This window comes from Melanerpes formicivorus, unplaced genomic scaffold (genome assembly GCF_026170545.1).
Source record: "Melanerpes formicivorus ecotype bairdi unplaced genomic scaffold, bMelFor1.0.p_v2 SCAF_10, whole genome shotgun sequence".
NCBI classification, from domain to species: domain Eukaryota; kingdom Metazoa; phylum Chordata; class Aves; order Piciformes; family Picidae; genus Melanerpes; species Melanerpes formicivorus.
In genome coordinates this window covers 9038445-9065762 of record NW_027142362.1, presented here as the reverse complement: position 1 = coordinate 9065762, position 27318 = coordinate 9038445, and the positions used below count along the sequence as shown (strand labels likewise).

At 45.8% G+C, this 27318-nt stretch overlaps 1 protein-coding gene across 1 annotated transcript; it reads left to right on the top strand.

Annotated features, from left to right (window-relative positions):
• The first annotated feature begins 116 nt into the window (after window positions 1-116).
• On the top strand, window positions 117-25507 carry AAGAB (alpha and gamma adaptin binding protein). The gene is made up of 10 exons (XM_068143542.1): window positions 117-222; window positions 8219-8409; window positions 9329-9425; window positions 11041-11130; window positions 14250-14333; window positions 20143-20225; window positions 21142-21235; window positions 22091-22195; window positions 22681-22730; window positions 23251-25507. Exons 1-10 carry the CDS (start codon window positions 150-152, stop codon window positions 23326-23328), a joined length of 945 nt encoding a protein of 314 aa, XP_067999643.1. The 5' UTR covers window positions 117-149; the 3' UTR covers window positions 23329-25507.
• The last annotated feature ends 1811 nt before the right edge of the window (window positions 25508-27318 follow it).

Sequence of the window (27318 nt, the reverse complement as noted above, 5' to 3'; positions counted from 1 at the left end):
GGGGGAAGGCTGGCCAACGGGGGCCGAGCCCGCCGCCCGCCTCGCTCCTCCCCTCCCGGGAAGGCCTCGCCCGCTCAGCGCCTCCCCTTCGCCGCAGCCGGGTGGGTGGCGGCAGCGGGGCCGGAAGGGGCGCGGCGGCGGCGTGCGCCATGGCGGCGGCGGGGCCCTTCGCGCTGGTGACCAGCTGCACCGCCGGCTTCGCGGCCGAGGAGCTCGTCAAACGTGAGTCTGTGCTGCGGGGCTCCCGCACCTGCGGGCCTCGGCCTGGCGGCGCCTCAGCCCCTGCCCGGGCCCTCGGGTGGCTGTCGCCCGTCACGCACCGACCCCACAGCGGCCACCCAGCCCCCTGCCAGCCCCCGGGCCTGCGGGCTTTAACCACCTGCCCTGGAGGAGGCTGCCAGGGGCCTCCTTACTGCTTTAAGGAAATGAGCTACTTAAGAGAGAAGGTGCAGAGCCGCGGGTTGGGTGTTGTGCTCTCTGACACCGAGGATCAGGCGAGGTCACCACCACAACCCCCTGGAATAAAAGGAAGCCTCACATAGAATCGTTCTGGTTGGAAAATACCTCGCATCAAAACGTTTTGTTACCCTCTCGACTTGCCCTGCCTTCAGTGTGATTAAATTGTCTTGAGTTATACACGGATGGAAAACAAACCAAGGAACACAAGAATTGCCTTGAGACTGAATAAAAATAATTCCTCTGAGAACAAATAATAAACAGATTCCTGAGCCCATAAGGCTGGCTGCTGGCTCTTCTAGTCAGGGTGCAGAAATGATCATTTCAGTGGGACATGTCAGTGACCCAGGCAGCCCCTGGAACAAGAGTGGGACAGCAGAGCAGCCACAGTCTCAGGACTGTAAGCAAGAGGGAAGTAAGAGAGCAAATACTGGCCCTCTGCTTTCATCTTTTCACATATGAAGTGAACAGACTATCTTGGAGCTCAAGGATGACAGAATTTCTGACATTCTTGGTAGATCTAAGCTCTTGCTTTACAGAGGCTTGCTCTCATAGGATTGTGTAGTTTGGAAAAGTCCTTTAAGAGATCATTAACGAGTAAGACCATTTGGTTGTCCCAAGCACAAAAGAGAAAGCTAAAAAAAATTCAATTCTTCCCTGCAGTTATCAGTGTTGTAGGTTAGGCTTACTCCATATCAAACAGCGAGACAGGCTCCCCAGGGAGGTGGTGGAATTCCCATCTCTGGAGAGGTTTCAGAGACACAGAGATGTGGTGCTGAAGGACATGGTTTCGCACCAGCCTTGGCAGAGTTAGAGAATGGTTGGGCTCAAAGACCTTAAAGGTCTTTTCCAACCAAAATGATCCCGTGGTACTATATCAAATACATAGAACTCATTCTGTAGGAAGTGGCTTTCTTGGAAACCAATTATGCTTTCTGTGGCTGGAAAAAAGGAACATGAGAACAAGACCTAATAGCAGAGAAAATCATGGGTGGAATTTTTAGTAATTCCAGAAAGAAGCTGCTTAGCTCTTGGTAGTTTTGCTGTTGTGGCTTGCTAGCCCAGCCTTGCTTTTTAAGGAACTGTCATCAACAGTTTGATGTTTGTACTGAGATATATAACTTAGCAACCAGCCCTCCCCCCCCAGGTTTGTTTCCAGCTGTTTGAGTAAAATTTTACTTAGGACCTCATAAAACAGATGGCTGCCTCCAGGAACTGGCTCTCTCCCTCTCCTTAAACCACATTTTGAAACAAAAAAATCAGTTCAAAGTGTGCAGTCAATGGCTACTCTATCAAGGCAACTGGGTTGATAAGAGTTAAGGATTCCATACTAAGGAATATTATTGTTGGCTGTTACTTATCTTTTATTCTTGTGTGACCTACTCATTCTAGGTTATCTTGCTCTGGCACGAACAGTTGGACTGGATGGTCTTTTGAGGTCCCTTCCAACCCCCTAACATTCTGTGATAAGGGAGTTGTGGCTGGGTAGAGTGGCCTGGACAGGAGGGTTGTGGTGGGTTGAAACAAAATGCTGCTGTCTCACAACTTGAATTTTTACAACATGAAGTGTCACAGCAGATTAAAGGTGTTATTTGATAATGGCTTAGCTCAATACTGAGAACATTAGCACCTCTCAGGCAGCAGAGCGTTTGAGATACAATGTGTGGTTAAATGTGTTAAATACTGTGTTGGCTGGGAGGATCCATAAGCAGTTGGGTTTTGAGTCCACAAAAGAGCCATGAAACAAAGCTCAAGGGGAAAAAGCCCTGGTTTATAAGACAAGCTGCTCAGCATTCATTGTTAGGTGTACAAAACCCCATTTCTTCTGCCCCTGCCCAGATTTCCCAGGCTACTAACAAGGCTTTCTCCCCAATGTTTTCGTCCTCTTAAGTAGGAAATGGCTCGAGGTTGAAAGTATTTGTGGTACATTTGCTATTTTTATGCTTTCAGTGGGACACCCTGAATGTCTATTTCATTAGTTACTGTGGCAAAAGAAAGCTCTTTAAAAAGCACAGAATAAGATTGATTCTCCTCAGGTAAATTGATCACAAAACAGAAAAAGATGACTGGCTTAGTTTAACCAAAGCTGACCAACAGGGAAGTACTTTCTGATGTAATTTATTTTCTCCTCTTTGACAATTTACCCCTTCCCTCCTCCCCTCAGAAATCTGCTGTGAGTTCTTTTCACTCCCTGTGTAATTTGCAGGAGTATTTTTTATGGTGTATTCCACCAGGTGGCTCTCAAGGCCCAGAATGTGAGAGCTACTTTTGTGTACCTACCCACTAAAGAGAAGGTTGGGATCATTTAGAGCATTACAGGAGAGTGAGTTATGTTCTTAGAGCCTGTGTTCAATCTGAACAGGGCTCTGGGCAACCTGATCTGGTTGAGGATGCCCCAGCTTACTGCAGTGGGGGTTGGACTAGATGACCTTTGGAGATCCCTTCCAACTCAGGCCATTCTATGGTCAATAACTCAATCCCTGTGGAAACTCTGCAAAGAGGAGCTATAGTGATTCTGAACAAATATGACTATTAATATTAGAAATGTTTAAATATCAGTTGGGTATAAGAGAGAGCAGGGAACACTGCTGCAAGCAGCAAGGGTTCCACATCTGGTTCTTTCACTATTTTTCAGCTGTTTTCTGAAAAGTTATTTCTAGTCTCCAGTTTTTTTGAAAAGTGTTTGCTGCCTTTCTCTTACAGAACACTTAAAATGCCTCTGTGTTACACAGAGGCCGTGGATTCAATGTCCTCCTCTTTATCATCAGAACCGTTGTTTTGCTGATTGACATCTGCCTAAACGTGAGCCTGCAGTGTGCCCAGGTGGCCAAGAAGGCCAATGGCATCCTGGCTTGCATTAGGAATAGTGTGGCCAGCAGGAGCAGGGAAGTCATTCTGCCCCTGGACTCTGCATTGGTTAGGCCACACCTTGAGTGCTGTGTCCAGTTCTGGACCTTTCAGTTTAAGAAGGACATTGAGACACTTGAACATGTCCAGAGAAGGGCAACAAGACTGGGGAGAGGCCTTGAGCACAGCCCTGTGAGGAGAGGCTGAGGGAGCTGGGATTGTTTAGCCTGGAGAAGAGGAGGCTCAGTTGCCCTCTACAACTACCTGAAAGGTGGTTGTAGCCAGGGAAGGGTTGGTCTCTTCTCCCAGGCAACCAGCACCAGAACAAGGGGACACAGTCTCAAGCTGTGCCAGGGGAAGTTTAGGCTTGAGGTGAGGAGAAAGTTCTTCACTGAGAGAGTCATTAGTCATTGGAATGTGCTGCCCAGGGAGGTGGTGGAGTCCCCATCCCTGGAGGTGTTCAAGAGGGGATTGGATGTGGCACTTGGTGCCATGGTCTAGTCATGAGGTCTGTGGTGACAGCTTGGACTCGATCCTCGAGGTCTCTTCCAACCTTAGCGATACTGTGATACTGAATTTTCCTCTTGTTTGTGCAGGGTCCTCAAATTAAAAGTCCACAAGTCTAGAATCATAGAGTCAATCCAATTCACTAAAATGACCAAATATTTACACAAATAGCTGAAAAATTAATTTCCAAGAGTATTGGTCACAGTTTTGTCCAATTTATTAGAATTATAACTATTTGTGAGTAAAGAAAAGAAAAAAGGTAAGACATTTGCTGAAAAAGCAGCTCCCAACTGGAAGTAAACTTTTTTTCTGAACAGATTCCACAGAAGTTTGGAAGTTCTTAGAATCATGGAATCATTTTGTTTGGAAGAGACCTTTAAGATTGAGTCCAACCATTCACTAGCTCTACCATGTCTAGTGCTAAACCACATCCCTCAGCACCACATCTCTGCATCTTTCAAGCACCTCCAGGGATGGGGATTCAACCACCTCCCTGGGCAGCATCTTCCAGGGTTTGGAAATCCTTTCAGTGAAGAAGTTTCTTCTACTATCCAACCTAAACCTCCCCTGGTGCAACTTGAGGCCATTTCCTCTCATCCTATCACTTTTCCCTTGGGAGAAGAGACCAACCCAATTTCCTGGCTGCAACCCCCTTTCAGGGGGTTGTAGAGAACCAGAGGGTCTTGCCTCAGCCTCCTTTTCTCTAAGCTGAGCAACTCCTAGTCTCTCAGCTGCTCCTCACAAGATCTGTTCTCCAGACCCTTCACCAACTTCATTGCCCTTCTCAGAGCTAACTAACACCAGTCACATTCAGCTACTGGGGTGAGCCATGAACTGTTCTCCTGTCAGCAGCTGTTGTATTCTTAAATGGTTTTCTTACAGGGAACAGGTAAAGTGAGGCATGAACTGGGATAAAGGGGATGAAGACAGATGTCCAACAAATGTGGCAGTCTTGGTGTAGGTGGGTGTCAGTACAGGGGCTTTAGAGGGCGCAGAAGTGAACAGTGCCAGTATGTAAAAGAGATAATGACCTGAGGATGGTACTGGAGCTGCCTTAGAAAGAGTCTGTTTGGCCTTTAGCCTCAAATAACTCACTGCAGATGAAGAAGCTTCTACTGCTCCAAAATCGCCCCGTACTCATGCAGCCCAGAAGGCAAGTGATATCCTAGGCTGCCCCCAGAGGAGTGTGGCCAGCAGGTCAAAAGGGTGATTCTTCCCCTTCACTCTGCTCTTGTGAGACCCCACCTCAAATACTGCATCCAGGTCTGGTGTCCACATCATAAGAAGGACACAGAGCTGTCAGAGCCAGGTCAGAGGAGGGCCACAAAGATGATCCAAGGGCTGGAGCACCTCTGCTATGAGGATGAGCTGAGGGAGCTGGGATTGTTCAGCCTGGAGAAGACTCCTGTGGGATGTCATATGGCTGCCTTCCAATACCTGAAGGGATCCTACAGGAAGTCTGGAGAGAGACTTTTCATAAAGGCGCCTAGCAGTAGCACAAGAGGGAATGGTTTTAAGCCGAGGGAGAGTAAGTTTAGACTGGATCTTAGGAAGAAGTTTTTCAGTACAGGGGTGTTGAGACTCTGGAATAGGTTGCCCAGAGAGGTTGTGGATGCTGCCTCCTTAAGAGTGTAAAAGGCCAAGTTGTATGAGGCCTTGAACATCCAAGTCTAGTTGAGAGGTGTCCCTGTGAGGTTGGAGTGGATGATCTTTGATGTCCCTTCCAACCCAAGCCGTTCCATGATTTTACACAAGTGAGAGACACGGAAATGTCTTAATTGCATTTATCATTTATTGAGGAGATTGTAGAAGTTATTTTGGTAGAACAAGCATCCAGCTTCAGTAGCTGCAGCATTTCTCAGAGGACCTAGACCTCCACATCGTGTCTGTGGACGACACTAAGAAGCCTCCTTCTGCAGCACGAACTTTCCATGCGTGTTTTCAGTTCTGAAACAGTGATGCATTCAGAGGTTGTTTGCATTCCTGTCATCCAAACAAGCCAGGGGTGCTCCATGAAAAGGCCAGCTAATTAAGTCAGCCCAGTAGGTCTGCCTACTGTTGTGGTCAGAGTGACTCAGTTGGTTTTCCAGGCTCTTTGGATGGCAAACCGCTGACACTTTCAATGGTCGGGGAGTTCAAAATGAAAAATGAGTAACTCGCTGGAGATAACTTTAACCAACCACCTCCTTTTGCCACGTTCATTTTCTGGGAGTTTATTCTCCATCCAAATAAAACCAGTGAGGTTTATTCTGCTGAATATTCTCTAAATTAGATATGAAACTGTTCTGGCTGGGGTTAGGGTGTTTTGTTTTTTTCAGCTCAAATACAGGCTGCCTCGGAAAGAAATTTCTGGAATTCGGAAGTGGCAAATGTAATCCTTAAAACTAGTTCCAACATGGACAGCCCAGTTGGAGTTGCAGCCTGCATTTCTTTTGTAGTCTCTGCTTGTTTACTCCAAAAGCCAAAACCTAATTGGCCTGAGTGACTTTTGTGGAAGAGAGCTACTCACAAGACGCCCAAGCTGCATTGAATTTCCTGCCATGAGTAATCATTAGGTTGGTTTTCAGTACTTGGTTACAACCCCAGCGTGCAGGCTGAGACAGAGCAAGTCTGAATCCTTTCAGAAAGCTCCTGCAGCCTCTAGCCTGCAATGTTCATTTTCACTGGGAGAGAGAAGTTTCACAGGGGATTTGGAGTTGATCTCCAGGGAAGGTACCTCCCTTCCAACCCCTACCATTCTGTGATGAATTGTAGGTCAACAGATCACAATGGGATGAAAGATGACTGCTTTAAATACAGGAACAAGTAACATGTAATAGGAAATGGGACATGTCCTCATTCTTCTAGCAGTGCTTTGAGGCCTAAATTTGTCCATGAATTCTTTTGTAAAGAAGAAGGAAAAGAAAAATATCAAAGCAAATGTGAAAGTTCTTTCATATCAGCTTTTGAAAATCTTGACAAGAAGTTTTCCTTTGATATTCTTGCTAGAGTGGCTGACCTCACTGCTCTGACTTTTGAGCTGACTTCTTTTCCTCATTGTGTTTTCCTCCCTTTGGCTTACCATTGCTGGAATTTCATCCCACTGTATCCAAAGTGAAAGCCACCTCCATGGGCCCTAATATCCATTAAACCAAAAAAGCTCCTAGCCTAGCAGCAACTGGCATGTTAATATAGTCACAGAATCCCAGCATGATGGGGGTTGGAAGGGACCTCTGGAGATCATCCAGTCCAACCAGGGGTTTACCCCCACAGCAGGTTGCCCAGGATCACAATGTCTAGGCAGGTTCAAAAATCTCCTCAGAGGAGACTCCACAGCCTCTCTGGGTAGCCTGGCCTTGTCCCTCAGTACCTTCAAAAATGTGACCTTTAAGATCCTTGAAAACCCATAGACTTCCTTTGTTTTTAGCTCTTCTGACGCCTAAGGAAATTTTAGATCAGAGTCATAGGCCTGTTAAGGTTGGAAGAGACCTTTGAGATCAGCAAGTGCAACTGCTTGCCTAGAACTCAAAATCCCACCACTACTACTGCTGCTGCCACTAAATCACATCCCTAAGCACCACATCCACACATCTTTTAAATCCCTCTGAGGATGGTGACTCTACCACCTCCCTGGGCAGCCTGTTCCAGTGCCTGAGAACCCTTTCTGGGAAGAAATTTTTGTAATAGCCAACCTGAACTTCCCTTGGCACAGCCTGAGGCCACGAATCACTTAGTCAGCATTGTGTAGGACTAAGAGGCTGTAAATCATCCCGAGTTTGTTCAACTTGAACAAGACACTCTGCCCTTTCCAGTGAGGTATAGATGCAATGCTCTGCTGCCAGCTATAATTCAAGTCCACCAGGTGGCTGTCACACCCTGAGAGTGCCTGGTGGTGGTTGCTACCAGCACATGAAGGGCAGCGTTTAACATTAATTATCAAAGCACTGCCTCGGATTTTAATTGTTGGACTCCTATGTGGAATTTAATGGAAATTGCAACCAAATTGTAGCAACTTGGTTTATTTTCTCATTAGTTACCTTGAGGTTTTGGTCACAGTCAAGTAGTTCTTTACATCTGAATGAACACACTAGGTTTGTCTCTGCTGTAAGAAAATCTGGATGTTCTCTCTGTCCACCCAGGTAACGATTTGAGGCTAACAGTTTCAAAGGCATTTCCATGGCTTGTTTTCTGAAGGGTTTCTGTACCCTTCTTTTTTCAGTTTGAAAGCTAGAAGCTAAGCTCTTTTGGAAGATGAATAATAAACCCCATGACAGAGTAACTAATCAAGTTGGAAGTGTTAAAGATATTTAAGATCTCCTGGTCTAATGCAATGAGGTGGCTCTGTCCTGGCATTGCACCAAGCTCCTCTACAGACAAATTCTTTTCATGATGCTGGCTTTATCATTTATCTCCATTTTCTTCCATGCAGGTATCACAGGAAGAGATGACCTGACTGTGGGTGCAGTTGCAAGTGGAAGGGTGAATTTTTATCCCTGGACAATAGACAATAAATATTATTCAGCAGACATTCACCTCTGTGTAGTACCCAACACGTTTCACGTCACGGCAGATATTGCTGAATCCGTGCAAGCGTTCGTCGTGTACTTCGACAGCACAATAGTAAGACTTCTGCTTCATTGTATTGCTTTATCTGTATCATGTAGTTGCCTTATCACAGTGATAACCACAAGTATTCTCTTCATCTTGTGCCATCATCTATTCCTTTTTTAGCTTGTTCTACTTACCAGTAAATCCGTGTTAAGTTCTGCCCTCTAACAAGTTCCCTTCCCTTTTACTACTATATCCAACTGGAAAAGTTTGAGGATGCAAATATAGCACTAAATTAGGCAAATCCTCCTCCAGCCCACCACCTCCAGCTTCACTCCTAGCTGATGCTACTTCAGGACAGCCAAGAATGAGGGAGTAAACACAAGATTCAGTGCTATCATTTTACTCTAAATTGTTTCAACTAAGTAAGCAGCAGTGAAAACAGTGCTGCAGCAAGAGCCAGAAGAATTCTGAGATCCCCCTCCCCCCCAAAAAACCACACTAAATAAGGAACTGATTTTCACTACAGATGGGGAAAAGGTTCCTACCCCACCTTCTGCAAAGATACTTTTAAACAGACACATCAGGGTTGTCTCAGAAACTGAGGCAATGGGAGTAGTTCCCAGCCCCCATAACATGCACTTTGGTGTTGAAGATGGAGAAGCTGCATGTTAAACACAGGAGTATTTAGTTTTAAGCACATACTCAGTAAAAATCTTTCCTAATCTACACAAGGATTGCATAGTTAAACATGGAAGGGGTTGGGGGCATGTCCAAGGCAATGAGGTTAACTGATCTGTAAGGTAAGTCAAGAAACAGAAAGAAGCTGTGTATAAATCAGCCTCTGATCAGAACACAAGGGTCTTGAACATACTTGATGTGCAGCCTAGCACATTTCCTTACTTCAAAAGGAGTATTTATTTAAAACTAGTTTGTAAACTGAAGTATGTGAGGATGTGTTCCAAAGGACTCTTTTTCCTCTCTCCTTTAGAAATCTGGACTTGATAGTGTCTCTGAATGGCTTCCCCTGACAGAAGAGTGGTTGCCAGAAGTCATGATCCTGGTTTGTAACAGAGTTTCTGAAAATGGTATGAAACCCAAAAGTTCTAAGTGGACTTGAGTTACTAGCCTTGCATAATAATTTACTTTCCTAGTTGACACAGTTACCTCAAAATATTTATGAGATTTGATTGAGAAGAGCCAGGTTACTGTCATGACCAGGAGCAGAAATCTTAAGCTAGTTGTGATTAGAACTGAATCAGAGTCTGACATGCTTGCTTAAAATGAGCTCTGTGTATTCCATTCTCAGCACAAGACAGACATAAGCTTGTTGGAACTGGGCCAGAGTAAGCTACAGCAAGGATGAGAGGGCTAGAAGCCCGCTTGAGGACAGGCTGAGGGAGTTGGGGTTGTTCAGCCTGGAGAAGAGGAAGCTCCAGAGGGACCCTCTGATGGCCTTTAAGTGCTTAAAGGGCCAAGAAGATAGATACTGACAGATGTTTTAGCAGGGCTTGATGCAACAGGAGAAGGGATGGTGGTTTTAAGCTAAAGAAAGGGAGATTTAGACTAGATACAAGGAAGAATTATTTTACCTTGAGAGTAGTGAGGCTCTGGCTTGCCTAAAAAGGTGATAGATACCCCATCCCTGGACCCATTGCAGGTCAGGTTGTCTGGGGCTCTAAACAACCTGCTCTAGTTGCAGATATCCCTGCTAGGAGGTTGGATTAGATCACCTTGAAAGGCCCCTTACCAACCCAGACCAGTCTGTGATTCTATGATTCCCAGTACACCAGCAGGCACTGCAAGGGAACTAACAAAGTATTCCTGTTACTGGGTGTGCATGGTCCTCTCTGGTGAAGGATGAGGATGACTGTTGGTTGCCTAACTACAGTGGAAAGTACATTCAACTCTTTGGACCCTTTGGACATCAAATACAGATGTTTGCTTTGGTTCTGGATCAGAGCATGCAACACAACAGCAGGCTGTACGGCGCAGGGATGCCTCTAACTTAATTGAGGTGCAAACCTGGAGTTAAGAGAAGTCTTCATTCACTGTGGCACTCCCACTAATATTTCCCTTTGAGTACCCACTGCAAAGTCATTTGGTTTTGTGGTACTTGGGGGAAAAAAAATTCAAATTCAAAAGAAGTTTCATTTTGGACTATTCATAATGAAATTCAAAGTGAATGGAAGACCCACTGCAGCTGCTGTATACAGTCCAGAATAGAATCAGTAAGGTTGGAAAAGACCTCAGAGATCATCAAGCCCAACCTGTCACCCAAGACCTCCTGACTATTGTATCTCAGCACATTCAATAGCACTTCCCTGAAAGCTTCTTTAGGACAACTTCAAGGAGCACGCAATAAGAGCAGCTGCTACTGTCAGCTCCTTTGGGAGGTCAAGAAAGTGGCAACAAAAGCTCAAGGTGACAAAGCCTCAGCATTACAAAACAAAATTAGAGGATGGGGACTTGGTCTGTGAACTTCTCTGGCTGCCCATGATGCCCTTTCCCCCCACCCCCAAAAAGAGGCAATGAATGCATTGTTGCCTTTTCCATCAAGGAGGACACAAATAAGGTCTCATATCACTTGGCTCCCCTCTCATTCCCTTACAGACAACTTTGAGGGAATTAAATGTAGCTAAAGGCTCAGCTGCTGATAGTACTCTCAGATGTTAGATGTGCATTTTTGTTTCCCAACTTCAGGTGTTAACAGACAGAAGGCTCAAGAATGGTGCATCAAACATGGCTTTGAACTGGTGGAACTTAACCCTGAGGAGCTGCCTGATGAAGATGGTAGGAGTGCTTCATGTGTTTGCATTTTCACATTGAGAAAGCACACTAAAATGTCTTCTGAACAATTGCAAGGGGCACCACTTCATTTGTGTACTACATGATCACAGCATGGAATGCTCCCAGTTGGTGAGGCTTAAGTCTCAGCCATGAAAAGGTCAGGAGGAGGAGGAGGAGGTTATTTCCTCCAAAACTTCTATTTGTCTCCTCCCAAATGCAGCTGCTGTTTATGTAGCACCTACATTAAAATAATATCTGCTCCTTTTTTTGGCACTAGTCCTAGAGCTGTACTGGTAGATGGAAACATTTATATTCCACTTGGGAAATAAATCTGAAGGACTAGGGAGGTGCACAAGGCAGGAAAATTCTTTGCCTTCAAGATGACTTTAAAAGGTATTGTACCTTCCAAGAGGAGGTAGACATTGTGCAAGCAGTGACATGGTAGGCTGAGGAGGGGAGATTGTTCAAAACATTCTAGAATAGCACACGCTGTCACACAGGAAATACACCAGTTTCAAAACTGCTGGCTGACCATATGTTTATAACTTGAAAAAAACCTAAGTCAGAAGCATGCTGTGTGATGTTCCACTCTTGAAAAGTGACTGTGCACTTCCTGACAGCCTTATCAGCATCAGCCTTATCTCCTCCTTTCAGTGATGCAAAAGAGAAGTGCTTACATCTCACCTCCGCAGAGCCAAAATGAGAACACTGACTCCATTTCCAGGCTTGACTGGAATTAGCCACTAACATTTGCATTGTTTCAGGTTCCCCAAGTACATAGCTGTCCCCAAAAACAATTTAATCAAAAGGTCTTCTAAGCTAGAGCTCAAATTCCTCCCCCTTGCCCCCTTAAAAGGCCTAGAATAGAATAAACCAGGCTGGAAGAGACCTTAAAGATCATCGCATCCAACCTATCATCCAACACCACCTAATCAACTAAACCATGGCACCAAGCACCCTATCAAGTCTCCTCCTAAACACCTCCAATGATGGTGACTCCACCACCTCCTCAGGCAGCACATTCCAATGGGCAATCACTCTCTGTATAGAGCTTCCTCCTAACCTCCAGCCTAAACCTCCCCTGGTGCAGCCTGAGACTGTGTCCTCTTGTTCTGGTACTGGTTGCCTGGGAGAAGGGACCAACATCTGCCTGTCTACAACCTCCCTTCAGGTAGTTGTAGAGAACAAGAAGGTCACCCCGAGTCTCCTCCAGGCTAAGCACCCCTAGCTCCCTCAGTCTCTCCTCATAGGGCTTGTGTTCCAAGCACCTCACCAACTTCGTTGCCCTTCTCTGGGCACCTTCCAGCAAGTCAACCTCCTTCCTAAACTGAGGGGCCCAGAACTGGACACAGTACTCAAGGTGTGGCCTAACCAGTGCAGTGTACAGGGGCAGAATGACCTCCCTGCTCCTGCTGGCCACACTGTTCCTGATGCAGGCCAGGATGCCATTGGCCCTCTTGGCTGCCTGGGCACACTGCAGGCTCATGTTCAGCCTACCATCAACCAGCACCCTTAGGTCCCTTCCTGCTTGGCTGCTCTCCAGCCACTCTGACCCCAGCCTGTAGCACTGCATGGAGTTGCTGTGGCCAATGTGCAGAACCCTGCATTAAATCTCAGATTTAACAGATTAAAGCTGGCTTGAGTAGCCAAGAACCCTCTTCCTCCATGTCTTTAAAGATGCATTTTATTTTGGCCCTTTGTCAGTCAGGGAAGCAGGGATACACATTTTATTTGGAACAGAAACTAGAAAACAAAACAAATCAGAAGTTGGGCTCAGAATAAAGTTTTCTTAGACTAAAGTTTCCTTATGGAGTGCTTTAAGAGGGAATTTAGTAACAAAAGGAAATGTAGAAACTGGTAATATTGTGTTGGGGTTTGTTTCCCCCCCATTGAGTAATTTTTGTAAGCAACAAGCTATGTACTATTTAAATAATAGAAAAAAAATGGGAATGATAAGGCAGGGTGTTAATCTCTGCAGGGTTAAGATCCATGCTTTTTGCTGGATTTTTTTAACATGGTTGATTTGATTCATGCAGAGGAGGAAATACATGCAGTGAGTAACACACCTCCCCTGTAAGCATGCTGTATGAAGGACTTGCCAAAGATAAAATAGAGACAGTAAATACACTGGGCCAGTATCTGTTTAAAAATGACATGTTTGGGCAGCTCATTACAGATGAGCTGGAGCTTTTACTGTGACACCACAGTCAGTTGTTTGTGCAGTGAGGACAGGAACTCTAAACTGAGACTCTTGATAAGAGCCCTGATACAAAACCAAACAGCAGCGTGGCAGAAGGCAAAGTGCTTGATCCAAGGGGTTACAGACAGCTTTGAGCTAATTTTGAAGAGCAGCTTCAACTGCTGCTCCTGAGTCATCCCAGAAGTTGGAGTTTTAAGCCATCACATCTCTGTATCCAAAGGGTTTTTTTTTTCTTCCCCTGTTGCTTTGTGAGACCTGCACAAACATGGGAAGCTGACTAAACCAAGGAAATGGGAAAACTGACTCTACCAAGTGGTGTCAGATCTATTCAGTAAAGAAGTTGAAGTCTAAACAATGCTTTCCCTAGTCTCCCAGGTTACTGGTATCCACATGATTACTGGAACATGTGGAGGTAGGTGCTGTGGGGATGGCTTTACACAAGCATTTTAGCTTTCAACAAGTCTCCCACCATTTTTAAGTAGTTTTCTGAAGTTGCTTGCTTTTTAAAGGGGGGAAAAGCACTTCTAACACCTACTGCTGTGCCATCCAGCATTCTCAAGCATCTTGGGGCAAAACATGCCTTGCTTTTAAAAGGAACTTACACATTGTCTATTCCTGTACAATTTAATTGTGTATTATTTAACAGTGTGGGCTAAATGTTTAGCCAAACCCCACTCAGAATATAGATCTCCAAAGGCTACAAAGTTCACCTGGAAACCTAGACCACAAGTGAGGCATTGAGAGTTGTTTGGCTTCTCAGGAAACAGATTCCTCACCTTTGCTTCATAACACAAGAAATCATTTCTGTTCATTGCTAGAAGGTGGGGCAGGCATTCAGATGCACACCTTCTTACTTTCAGGTATGTGATAATGGGTTTGTGTCTAATTGCTAGGTGCAAAACATCTTTGTCTTTTGGTTTAGATGATTTTCCAGAGTCCACTGGAGTGAAACGAATCGTGCAAGCCTTGAATGCCAACGTCTGGTCCAACGTTGTCATGAAGAGTGGTATGTAACAGGTTGCTCTGGCATGAATTCTGCCAAATGCAAGGCTTAGAGGGTGGTGTTTTGGGTTCTTTTAGCTAGAATTTGAGCTGCTACAGTGCTGCCTACTACCAGTAGTACCAGTATACTGAGAATGGGATCACCCTTCAACATTTTACATGCAATGGTAGGGCTTCAGGTACTGCTTTTGGTGCTCCTTGATGCACAGGAGAAACTTACAGGCAACAGGTGAGATGTATTCCTGTTCCCTCTGTACTTTAATTTGCTCCTTCCCAATTACTTCAGTTAAATATTCTATGAACTCTTCAAGTTACAGTGAAAAACTACAGCTTATTCCACCAAACTCTAGCAGCAAGCAACTGGCCATTAGCACCTTGGTCTAAAACTGCTCCATGGTTTAGTGTGGAACTGAGTGCTAAATACCAAATTTACTACAGCTCTTTTGGGAACAAAAACCCACAATGGAAACAGGGATGAAAACAGGAGGTGTGGAGATGAGATTTGGCCAAGAAGTGATTTCAGATGTGTGTTGAAGGACACACTGAAGAGAGACCTTCTCATTTTCTACAACTCCCTGAAAGGAGGTTGTAGCAAGGTGGGTGTTGGTCTCCCAGTTAACAAGCAATAGAGGAAATGGCCTCCAGTTGCACCAGGGGAGGTTTAGGATGGGCATTAGGAAAAAAACTTCTTCACCAAAAGAATTCTCAAACCCTGGGACAGATTCCCCATGGCAGTGGTTGAATCCCCATCCCTGAAGGTGTTTAAGAGATGCAGACTGGTGCTAAATCATGACCCTCAGCACATGAGTCAGTGGGGTTAGAGAATGGTTGGACTCAACCACCTTGAAGGTCTTCTCCAACAAAACCAGTTCCATGATTCTGTGATACTAAGTGCCTTGCACTGAGGTCTGTCTTCCCTACAGAACCCCCCCCCACCTCAGCCCCTGGAAACCACAGCATTTTTTGAAAGCAGGGCCAGAAAGAGGCAACCTCAGATAATGTTCTGCAGATATTTGATTACCTGATAGAGTTACAATTTGGGAAGAGTCACTTCAGGGTTAGACTCATTAGAGAAGGAAATTCTGTGGCCAGCCAGTGAATGCAGATGCTCCCATTTACCTGAAAACCTTTAATTACCTAATAACACAGGCTGCAGCAGGAAATGGGGGGAAATTAAACCCCTGTGAAGAGCTTAGCTTTACATTGCTTGTCTCAAGGTCTTATCCCACTGGCAGCCTTCTAGTGCCTGCTCCCTGCTAACACAATTTTCAACTTTGTGGCTTCTTCCTTCCCATGTCTTAACTGTGTAAGAATTTCAACTGTTCAGAGGCTTTTACTAGTGCCTGTAACTGCAAGATGGTTACTGGGACTCAGTAGAAGGGTGAGAAATACTAAATCAGTAACCTTCTACTTTTTATAGTTTAGCCTTTTGAGTATTTCTCACACCACATCAGGGTGAGGTTAAGGTGGGTTCTCACAATGTAACCATTGCAGAGCAAGAGGGGGCCATTTGAGATGGTATCAAGCTCCCTCACTGGTGCTGCAGCACATTTTCTACCAGCCTGTTTCCTGCATTTGACAGTTGCCACATTACAGAAGAGCAGAGTTTAGTCAGATGCTCAGCTCTTGGTGGGGGAAATTCCTCTGCATCATTAGTGTGTTCTGCAAAGGTCAGACTCCTTGAAAATCCAGACTTTCCATCTCCACCATGCACAAACTACACAGCACTGATGCACAGTTGCTACAGACCCCTCAGGAAGTGAGCTATATTTGGAAGTTGCCACCACCTGACTGTGCCTTTCAAAGGGAAATGGTTGAGCTCATTTCACTTAAAATAAACCTTTTTACAACCTGTAACATATCTTTTGTTTTCAGCTTCCTCCTGATCCTGCAAACTGGCTGCCACATAAATCAGACTTGAGCTTTTACACTGAATTCCCTGTAACTACTCTTACAGAACCCCCCTAGTCATACTTCATGTGAAGACTTTTCATGCAGCATAAAGGATTTGTGTGGTAATAAACATTTAGAGCACTGTCAAGTGTAGTCATCCAAAAAGCCAGTGTTACAGCCTTGCCTTCCTTCAGCTCTTTGGAGAAGCAGTGAAGTTTACAGACAGAGCAGGAATGGCTTTTGCCAAGCTCAAGCATTAAACCCATGTTATTTTAAGGTGTTGTATCTTAAACTCCAACACTTCCTCAGCTGTGAAGTAGTTCTTTTTTCACACACCTATTAAGAAAATTGACCTTATGACTTTTTTTCCCCCACCTCTGTTAAATGCATTCATTCTCACAATACACACAAGTAGGCATTAGAGTTGAATTGCAAACATTTTTACATCAAGTACTTTGTGAGTAAATAAAGCAGGACTACCTCTGCTAAAAAAGTAACAAGCAGTCTTACCTGGGAGTCTCTACAGGACAATTCCCCTTTGTAAGATGGTTTAAAGCTGTTGGTTCTCTAGGCCTCAGAATTCTCTTCAAACTGAGAATCAGATGGTTTAGCTTCCCCCTGTGTGGGGGAGCATCAGCTGCCAACATCTTTCCCCCACAAAGGTTGCTGTTCTTGATTCTTTCAAGAGCAAAACCAGCAAACCAAAGTGATGAGAAGAGAAGCAACTCACTGCTCTTTAAAGAAGGCTGCTTGGCTAATTTCCTGCTTTAATAGGTACTTGAGTGATCCCAGCTGGAGCTGGTTGCCTCAGGTGGGGCCAGTCATCAGAATCACAGAATGTTCTGGGCCAGGAAGGACCTCTGAAAGTCATATAGTTCAGCCCCCTCCAATTGTCACCAGGGGCATTTGCAATTAGAGCAGGTTGCTTAGAGCCACACACACACTGACCTGGAATGGTTCCAGGGGTGGGGCATCTCCCACCTTTCTGGGCAACCTGTGCCAGGCTCCTAGCACTCTCAGTATAAAACATTTCTTCCTCTGTGTAATCTGAATCTCCCTCTGGTTTAAATCATTGCTCCTGGTGCTGCCACAACAGGCCCTGCTTTATCAATATTCCAATCCCTAGCTTCATTCTTGGCCTCTTCAAGTCCTGAAGGGCCACAAGAAGGTCTGTTGGAGTGTTCTCTTCTCTGGGCTGAACAATCTCAACTCTCTCAGCCTGTCCTCACAGTAGATGGCTTCCAGCCATCAGATCATTTTTGTGGGCTAGTCTGGACCCTCTCCAACAGGTTTATGCCCTTCTTCTGCTGAGGGCTTCAGAGCTGGAGCCAGCACTGCAGGTGGGGGTCTCACCAGGCTCTCTCTACAGAACATTAACCTGATTTAGGGGGACTATTGAAGCAAGTAATGAATTTTTGACTTATTAATTGCAGTTTTATATGGAAGTCAGGATCACCATGTGTCCATTAGAGACAAAGGATGGAGGAACAGTAGATAAAGAGAGTGGAAACCATTTTGCTGTGAAAAGAGCATAAATGAATCTGGAAGTCATGTCCAGAGCACACAGCCTACTTGAGCTCTACAACTATTGATGAGTGATACTTGTGCAGCTCTATAGCGTTCATCCTGATGGAGCCACCAACTATTACAATAAGTTGAGTGAGATCATTTTTGGCTTTGATGCTGTAAGAACACTCTGTAAGGCATCACCCACTTCCTGAATTGCACCCAGAAGTTGAAATTACTTTCACATCCAGTAAAAAGAGTTTATAGGAAGGCTTTTTTCAGGGTGTGCCTGTGACCAAGTGTTACATCTGCCACCTCCCTAACCGTGGATCCAGAAACAAACAGCTGCTCTGCACAGATCCCTGCTGAGGAGTCCAGTTCTTTGTAATTGAGACTTGTAATTGGGCTGGCTGAGGTTATGTGTATGTGCTGGTGGTGGGGCTGGAGCCATGGTCATATTTCTGTACAGGATGAACTCTAAGCATAGATATGAAAGAGGTACATGATTAGGTCACTCCATCCACCCCTCTGCCAGTGTGGGAATGTTCTCTCTCAAGTACATTCTGGACTGCAATGTCCAATCTGGCTTCAGATGACTCAGAAATTGGCTAAACATCCCTCTTTACAGTTTCTCTAAAGACAGCTCTTTGCTCAGCCTGCTGAAACTTGGAGAAGCTCAATTCAGCTTGGGTTGTGAGTCCCCATCTTTTATCACTCAGCTGCCTGTTAATTTAGCTGGCAGACTGCACAGGCTTTCCCAGCTCTTGCAACTGAACATTTGAAAGGCAATTCTGATTCATTTCTTCCCAAACCTTTGGTGAGTGATCTGTTAAAGCAGTACAACTGTGTAAAACAGAGCCAGTGGAGGCAAATACCTGCTGGGGGGATGGGGAGCAGAAGGTGAAAGGAGGACAGGGGCAGGACAGACATTAGCCTAAGTGCAGAGTGAGGATTAGTGCACAGGAAATGAGATGCTGGTAATGGAGATCTGTTTACATGTTTTCTAGAGAGCTGATGGTTTTAGTTACACCTTCCAACTCCTCAGTGTGAAGTTTTGTCTAAATGGCAAGGCAGTTTGGCCAGTGCATAAGAATGACATCACCTCAGCAGTTGAGTCTGGAGCTTAGTCATTAGGGTCAGATTAATTTAAACCACACTTATTTTTTTTCCAAAGTAACCTTAATCTTTCTGCTGGCACCAGCCATTCTTTCCTGACTATTTGTAATACAGTAACTTCAGGTTATTTCTTTTGCAACTTGACTCAGATGCTAAAAGCTTCAGGAGAATCTCCTCGGAGGCCCTCGTGAGCCATAGATATTTACTGCTTGATGCAAGGCCAGCTGAAAACGTGGCCTTGAAAAAAAAACCCCACCTCACAGTGGCACCTACAATGCATGCATTTGTGGCTTTGAAAGAAAGGTTTAACAATACAATCAGTTTAATTTAGAACTACTCTCCTGCATCTGTTAGCTTAGGTGATAATAGGAGGTAAGGGTGGTGAGACACTGCAGTGGGTCGCCCAGAGAAGCTGTGGTTGCCCCCCTCCCTAGAGGTATTCAGAGCCATGTGGCTCTAAGCAACCTGGCCTAGTGGAAGGTGTCCCTGCCCATGGCAGGGGGATTGGAACTAGATGATCCTTAAGGCCCCTTCCAGTCCAAACCATTCTATGAATCTATTTCACAGTATCACCAAGGTTGGAAGAGACCTCAAAGGTCATTGAGTCCAACCTGTCACCACAGACCTCATGACTATGATTGTTTACTTTAAGCTTGGAATTCAACTGTTTAGGTTGGAAATCCACACAGCAGGTCAGCAGGTGTGGAAAGCTCAGAGCACCCTGTGGCGTGGAGAAACACTGGATTTGATGTGGCTGTCTCCTTCCATGAATTCTTAGTCATTTAAAAGTGGCCTTTGGCATCGCTGTAGCTCTCAACCTGTTTAGATGATGCCTGTACCACCAAAGGCACTTGTTGCATTTCCTGTCCCTAACCACAAACTTGCTGCTGCTTCCCATGGATGGTGAAAGCTGGTCCTGACAATGTCACTACCAGCAAAGGTTGCTTCTGTGTTTTGAGATCTGCCTTTGTTGTCATCAGAAGACATTGACCAGACCGAGTCCTAACAGATTCCTTCAAATAAGACCATTAAAAGAGCTCTCACCTCTCATGGTTCACACATCTGCTCCCTGTTGGTAATATTTAGCAGGAAATGTTGTTACTAGAGTTAAACAAACAAACAAACAAACACTTAGGGAAGGTGGAAAAGTTGTACTTAAAATCTGTTTTCATATGCACTGACCCAGGGTGCTGTGTGGCTTCCCTGAGACCTTCTCTGTCCCAGCTGGTCAGATACCTTCTCTTTGTAATAACATTGCACCTTCTGTCAAACTAACAGCTGGTTTGTTTTGTTTCCAGACAGGACCCAGGGCTTTGGTCTGCTCAGTACCTTAGCAGGTGCAAACTGTAGCATTGGGTCAGAAGAGAACCAAGACACAGAAGTAAACAGTAATTCCTATTCCTTGTTCTTTGCTCATGGTGTTTCTTGTGTTGCTCTTTCCTCTTGTCACACTTGGTGTGGTGGTGGTGGTGATGGTGGGGCTTTTCTGACTCCTTTCTCAAGAGGTGCTTCATTCATAAGCCCTGGGACAGGCTGCCCAGAGAAGTGGTTGAATCATCATCCTTGGAAGGATCTAAGAGCTGTGTAGATGTGGTGCTGAGGGTTTAGTGGTGGACTTGATAGTGTTGGGTTAATGGTTGGACTTGAAGATCTGAAAGGTCTTCTCCAGCCTAAATGATTCTGTGCTTCACAGGCTGTTGTGAGGTATTTTAAAGGCAATATTCCTGGAATCTGAAAAATTGCCTGCATTTTTCTTACAAGTCCTCCTGAGACAGTTGTTCCTAGGACCTGTCAGCTGCTGCTTTACAGGACATTGCCTCAGAAGTCACCATTTTACCTGGAGACATCCAGCTGTGTGCATACTGTTGGGTGTTGATCACACTGACTTCCACACTGTGTAAATGTTTTACCCCTGACAACTCACTGGGGCCAAGGAAAGATGATTAAAAGCTCTATTCAAGATATTGTTTGCTCTGCTTATAATAGGGGGGTTGGAACTAGATGACCTTTAAGACCTTTTCCAAACTAAACCCATTCTATGAGTAACATCCAAGGGCAGCATTTTGTGCAGAACAAAACCTCTCACATGACAGTGTTGTTCAAAAAGCAACAACAAAGCTATCAGAGAAAACCTTCATGAGATACCTGTGCACAGTGTGACAAAAGTGGCTTCTCCTGATCCCCATGGGACAGGTTTTACAGTCTGTGTAAAATTTTGAACTCAAAAGCAGGAAGCACCTGGTTTGCTGGTGATGCCTTTTATGTTGGCTACTCTAATGTGTTTGTTTCCTAAACAGTCCAATCCATCATCAGCAGATGGAGAAGAATCACAGTTAGACAGCAGAGAAGATGGAGCGAGCACCAACGGCCTACAGACTGACAACATTGAGGGTAAGCTCTTTCTCTGCTTGGCAGGTGTGTTGGAGCAGGCACCCCTGGCTGGGCTGGGCCCAGAGTCCCAGAATCCCAGCATGGTGGGGTTGGAGGGGACCTCTGGAGGTCATCCAGTCCAACGGGCACCCACAGCAGCTTGCCCAGGATCACAATGGCCAGGTGGGGTTGGAATCTCTCCAGAGAAGGAGAGAGACCTCTCTGGGCAGCCTGCTCCAGGGCTCCAGCACCCTCTAGAAAAGGAGTTTCTCCTTCTGTTCAGATGGAGCCTCCTGGGTTCCAGTTTGTGCCCATTACCCCTTCTCTGATTACAGGACACTACTGAGAAGAGTCTGGCCCCATCCTCTTGCCCTCACCCTTTAGCTATTGAGAAGATCCCCTCTCAGTCTGTTTTTCTCCAGGCTAAACAGCTCCAGGGTCTCTCAGCCTCTCCTAGTAAGAGAGAAGCCACCAGCTTCTTCTCAGTGACAATTGTGGCATAAATGCATTGGCCAGAGCTATGCACTCCTCACAAGACTTGTGCTCTAAACCTTTCACCACCTTTATTGCCCTTCTCTGGACATGCTCTAGCACCTCAATGTCCTTCTTGCAGTGGAAGGCCCAAAACTGAACCCAGAATTCAAGGTACAGTGTCACCAGTGCCCAGACCAGGGCAACAATCACCTCACACATCCTGCTGGTCACACTGTTCCTGATACAAGCTGGGATGCTTTTGGCCTTCTTGACCACCTGGGCACACGCTGTCTCATCTTCAGCTGGCTGTCAGTCAACACCCCTGTGGATCAGAAGAGCTTTTCCTTCTGCTGACAAAACAGAATAATTCACCTGCAAGCAACCTCTCTGCCTTTCTTTCAGACCCCACGTTAGATACAGACATCCAGGAGCTGGCCAACCTCACCACGAGAGACGGTGACCTGGAGAACTTTGAAAGGCTCTTTACAAAGCTGAAAGAAATGAAAGGTAAGGCACTAGGGAGACACATGCTGAGCTCTGCCACCTCTTCTAACCCCTCAAAGGCACAAAACCTGTGTGTGAGTTGGGAAGATGCTTCAAATTCCTGTTCTCCTCCTTGAGGTTGATCTTGTCATTGATTTGCCCTTCAGCTTGCTAGTGCTCTTGAAAGCAGTGGAGGCTGCTGGGCTGGCTGCTCTCACTCTGGGTTTGTCCACCAGGAACCAATGCTTCAGTTTTCTATCAAACCTAAGCCAAGGCTTTCCCCCCACCTTTTGTCTCTGCAATCATGTTAAATCTGTTTGAGATGAAATCTGCTGTACTCAGAAAGATCAGCTTGCTATGGTGTGGGAACTGCTTTTACAAAACAAGATTCCTTTTTTGATCATGATCTTTAATCTCTTGGTAGTCCCCAGAAAAACCCAGCTGCAGCAGGCAATTCTCTCCCTGCTCCCTCTTGAGGTTGCCAACCTAAGTCCTGTGCTTTCCCACAGATAAAGCTGCTACGTTGCCTCATGAACAAAGGAAACTGCATGCAGAGAAGGTGAGGTTTTGAAATTGGTTTGACTTTTGACATGACTAAAAATAGGCTTTTCCTTCCTGAGCTTCAGTTACTTCTCTTGCAAGAGCTCCTCTGTTAGGAGCAGCAAGAACAAACTGCACAGTCCTAGGGACGACTCTAATGTCTCCCAAGAGCTGAGGAACAAACCTGGAAGTTTGAAACACCAGAAAGAAACCTTCCCCTTTCAGAATTCCTCTGCAGTCACCAAGGGTTTAAGCCAACTTCCACTTCAGTCATGGAAAAGTCTTGCTCTCAAGGCAGCTTTAATCATGCCCTAATTAACAGCAGTTTTGTACCAGGCACCTGCCATCAATCGAAATCATTGCCTCCGTGGTGGTGAAATGCCTTCCCTTCAGAGGGGATCACCACTGTCCCTACAACCATGGCTCCTAGATTTAGCTGCTGCTCAGTTTCTGGGTTTCATGGGTGGTAGAGACAAAACTTTCAGTCATTTGAGAGGATCTTTTCTCCCTTCCCCACCTTTTTTTTTCCCCATCGTTAGGTGGCCAAAGCATTCTGGATGGCCATCGGCGGGGACAGAGATGAAATCGAAGGGCTCTCCTCAGATGAAGAAAACTGAGCTCTGTAGCTGCAGGCAGCAGAGCAGTGCTACAAGAGAGCTTTCCCTGCAGTGAGTGTTGATTGTGAAAAGCCCCATTTAGCTTTAGTTGCTTTCTTTGGTTAAAGGATTCTCCACATCACTGTAACTAAGTAACACATTCCACACCTCCTAATGGTTCCGGTGGCTGTGTCTGACTCTTCATTTATTCTCTCTCAGAGGGTTTTGGAAGGTGATGCATGCAGGGAGAGGAAATAATAATAATTAGTTTCCTTTTTTTGTTGTTTTTAATGAACATTTTTATTGTTTCCTTGTTGGAGTTTAAATAAACAAATTGACTACCAGTTATCCCTCAACATATGGCTGGTGGTTGTTAAGTGACTACTTCATTCTCAGCTCCACATTTCAGATGCAGGCCTATCTGATGGTTTTATGTAGCTACAGAGCTGAGCTCCCAGCTCAAACAGACCACATTTCTAGCAGCCAGGAGTTGCTCAGTTGTGCACTGCTGTGGGATGCTCTGCCAGGGCTGCAAGGTGGATCCTGCCCGGTGCCAAAGCTATTAAAAGTGGCCCACAGGCTTTGAATTGTGTTTGTGTGTGTGTGCCTCTGTGCTCCTCTGGAAAGCCAGGGCTTGTGCCACACTCCTTGCATTCCCATTAGAAACTAAATTTGGGATTAAATGCAAGACAGATTTTGGCTGCTGTTCCTTCCCAGGGGTCAAGTTCCATGCCCAGACCTGCAGTGCTTGGCCTCCAAAGGCTGCAGAATGCAGACCTTCTGCTGGTCAATGATGTCCTAAAGGCCTAAAGACAAAAGCTGTGATCTCAAAAACCCCACACTGATGGATTCAGGCAGCAGAACATGAACCAGCATGTGCCCAGTTGGCCAAGAAAACCAACAGCATCCTGGCTTGGATCAGGATTGGTGTGGCCAGCAGGAACAGGGCAGTGATTGTCCTCCTGTACTCAGCACTGGTGAGGCCACACACTTTGAATGACTGGGTTCAGTTTTGGGCTCCTCACTACTGTGAGGGGCTGGAGTGGGTCCAGAGAATGGCAATGAAGCTGGTGATGGGTCTAGAGCATAAACCTTGTTAGAAGCAGCTGAGGGACTTGGGGTTGTTCAGCCTGGAGAAAAGGAGGCTGAGAGGAGACCACCTTGCTCCCTACAACTCCCTGAAAAGAGGTTGGAGCCAGGTGGGGGTCAGTCTCTTCTCTCATCAAACAAGCAACAGGACAAGTTACACCAGAGGAGGTTTAGATTGGGTATGAGGAACAATTTCTTCCCCAGAAGGGTTGTCAAGGCCTGTCCCAGACTGCCCAGGGCAGTGCTGGACTCCCCATCTCTGGAGGACTTTCAAAGCTGTGGAGGCGTGGTGCTGAGGGACATGGTTGGGTGGTGACCAGGCAGTGCTGGGCTAGCGGTTGGACTTGATGATCTTAAATGTCTCTTCCAACCAAAACAACTCTATGATTCTATGATTTATTACAGACTGATGCTCCTGTAGGTTCATTCTAAGGCACCAGAGTGCAAGTCTGAAATTGCTGCTTCATGATACCAAGAGTCAGAAAAAATTCCTTTGTGCTCAGATGTAATGTGTTGTCTTCTGTGCAGGCACACAGCTGTAGACCCAGTGGAGAGTCTAAACATCAAGGTAGTGAGAAAAAGGAGGAAGGCAGGCATAGGTGGAGAGGGAGAGAGAGGAATGCCACCCTGTCACCTTTCCTAATGCAGTCAACCATCAGATAGTCAGTGGATCAGTTTCAACCTTTAAGAGAACAGAAGCCTCAAGAGCTCCCTGAAAAGAAGTTGGCCTGGGGTGGATGGTGGACCAGGCTGCCCAGAGAGGTGTTTGAGTCTCCTTCTCTGGAGAGCTTCCAAATCCCCTTGGCCATTGTGATCCTGGGCAAGCTGCTGTGGGTGCCCTGCTTTAGCAGGGGGGTTGGACTGGATGATCTCCAGAGGTCCCTTCCAACCCTAACACACTGGGATTTGGTTAGTTATTAGGAAATAGTTTTAATGATCTTAATGAGTATTACCACTTTTAAATCGAGTTTACTTTGCTGGCAGCTTGGGTTTTGTTCTGTGGGTTGCTGTTTGGGGTTTTTTCTGCAGAGTCTTTGTTTGTGGCTCCAGAATTTCTCTACAAAATAGATGTGACCAAAGTGAATAAAAGGGGCATTACTGGAACAGCAAACCTGAAGGTTGTTGTGTCTTTCACTCACTTCCTCACTGTATCCCACAGCATTGTTTAGCAGAACAAAGAATCCTCACCTTGACTTTAAATCCCTGTTAACAGGTTTGATGTTGTTTGCTTTCCTTGGTAGTGGCACTCCAGTGCTGAACTGGAACTACTCTGCAGTTAAGCTGAAGGAGCTAGATGTAGCAGCTTCTCCTAGGTAGAGTCATGAACTTGTAGGTAGACAGGGATTTTAAGACACAATTCATGGAATCACAGAATGGTTTAGGACCATTTGGAAGGGACCTTAAGAACCATCTAGTTCCAATCTCTGTGCCATGGGCAGGGACACCTTCCACTAGCCCAGGTGCTCAAGGCCTCATCCAACCTGGCCTTGAACACCACCAGGGAGGGGGCATCCACAATCTCCCTGGGCAACCTGTTCCAAGGTCTCACTACCCTTGCTGTAAAGATTCTCTTCCTCATCTCCAGTCTAAATCTCCCCTCTTTCAGCTTCAATCCATGGCTCCTCATCCTATCACCACAAGCTCTTGTACAAAGTCCCTCCCCAGCTCTCCTGTAGTCCCCTTGAGGCACGGGAAGGCTGCTCTAAGATCTCCCTGGGGCCTTCTCTTCTCGCAGGCTGAACAGCCCCAACTCTCCCAGCCTGTCCCTATAGGGGAGCTGCTCTGATCATGCTCTGATCATCAGCCCACAGAGAGTTTGAGGCCAAGTCCTCTCTTTCTCTGCAGCCACTTCAATTTGTGGGTTTTTTTGTGATTCAACTAATTGTTAGGTCGTTAGAAATAAATTGGGTGTAAAATTAAACTGACAAACAAGTGTGCCACTGTTTGCTAATGAACTTCCAACTAAAGGCTACAGAAATGTTGTCTTCAATTAATTATTAAAAGGAGAAAACGTTTCTGGCATCCAAACACCAATAATGTGGATCTCAAAACAGAAAGGGGTCACTCCAGTAGTGCTTTGGTCTCTTCAGTGGGGTCCCTTCCAACCTGGCATTCTGTGATTCTCCCTTGTATCAGGTGACAGAATGAGAGGAAATGGCCTGAAAATGCACCAGGGGAGGTTTAGGTTGGAGATTAGGAACAGCTTCTTTCCCTCAAGAAGAAAGAAGAGTGGTCAGGCATTGGAACAGGCTGCCCAGGGAGGTGGTGGAGTCACCATCCCTGAAGGTGTTCAAGCAATGTGTAGACGTGGCACTTAGGACATTGTCGAATGGCCAGGGTGGTCTTAGGCTGAAGGTTGGAATTGATCTCAAACAATTCTATGGTAAACACCCCCTGATGGTTTATATTCATTATAAGGTGGGTGCTATGGCATTGGACTCTGGCTCCCAACCTTGGTGAAGCTCACTATTGCTGCTTCCACCTTTTCCCTCCCTTCCTCCCTCCCTCCCCTGGCTGGTGTAGGGGAGGTTCCTGCAGAACCCATGAGTAGAAACCGAGAGGCAGGGACGAAACCTCCAGCCCCTTGGAACTGTATTTTGCTCCAGCTTCCCTTTTCCAGTGCAGAGGAGAACTTTGTGATACTGCAATCTGTGATCTGTTCAGGTGACAAGCAGCAGAGCTGGCAGCTCAGAGCTGCTTTACTCCACATCACGCTCCAGCTTTGGCAACCCCGCTACAAAACCTGGCCGAGACCCTTTTTATTACCACATTGTTGGAAACCTGAGTGGAAAAAGTATTCTCAAAAAATCCTCTGTCAGGAAAAACAACCCAAAACCCCATAAAATATCTGAATTTCAGTGAAACTCTGGGAGGAGTGTCAGCAGTTCAGGGAATTAGATGACTGTGCCTTGGCGTGGTGAG

Coding starts and splice junctions, on each gene's coding strand:
- AAGAB (XM_068143542.1), top strand. CDS start 150: ATGGCGGCGGCGGGGCCCTTCGCGCTGGTGACCAGCTGCACCGCCGGC. Junction 9,426..11,040: donor TAACAGAGTTTCTGAAAATG/GTATGAAACCCA, acceptor TCCCAACTTCAG/GTGTTAACAGACAGAAGGCT. Junction 14,334..20,142: donor CAACGTTGTCATGAAGAGTG/GTATGTAACAGG, acceptor TTTTGTTTCCAG/ACAGGACCCAGGGCTTTGGT.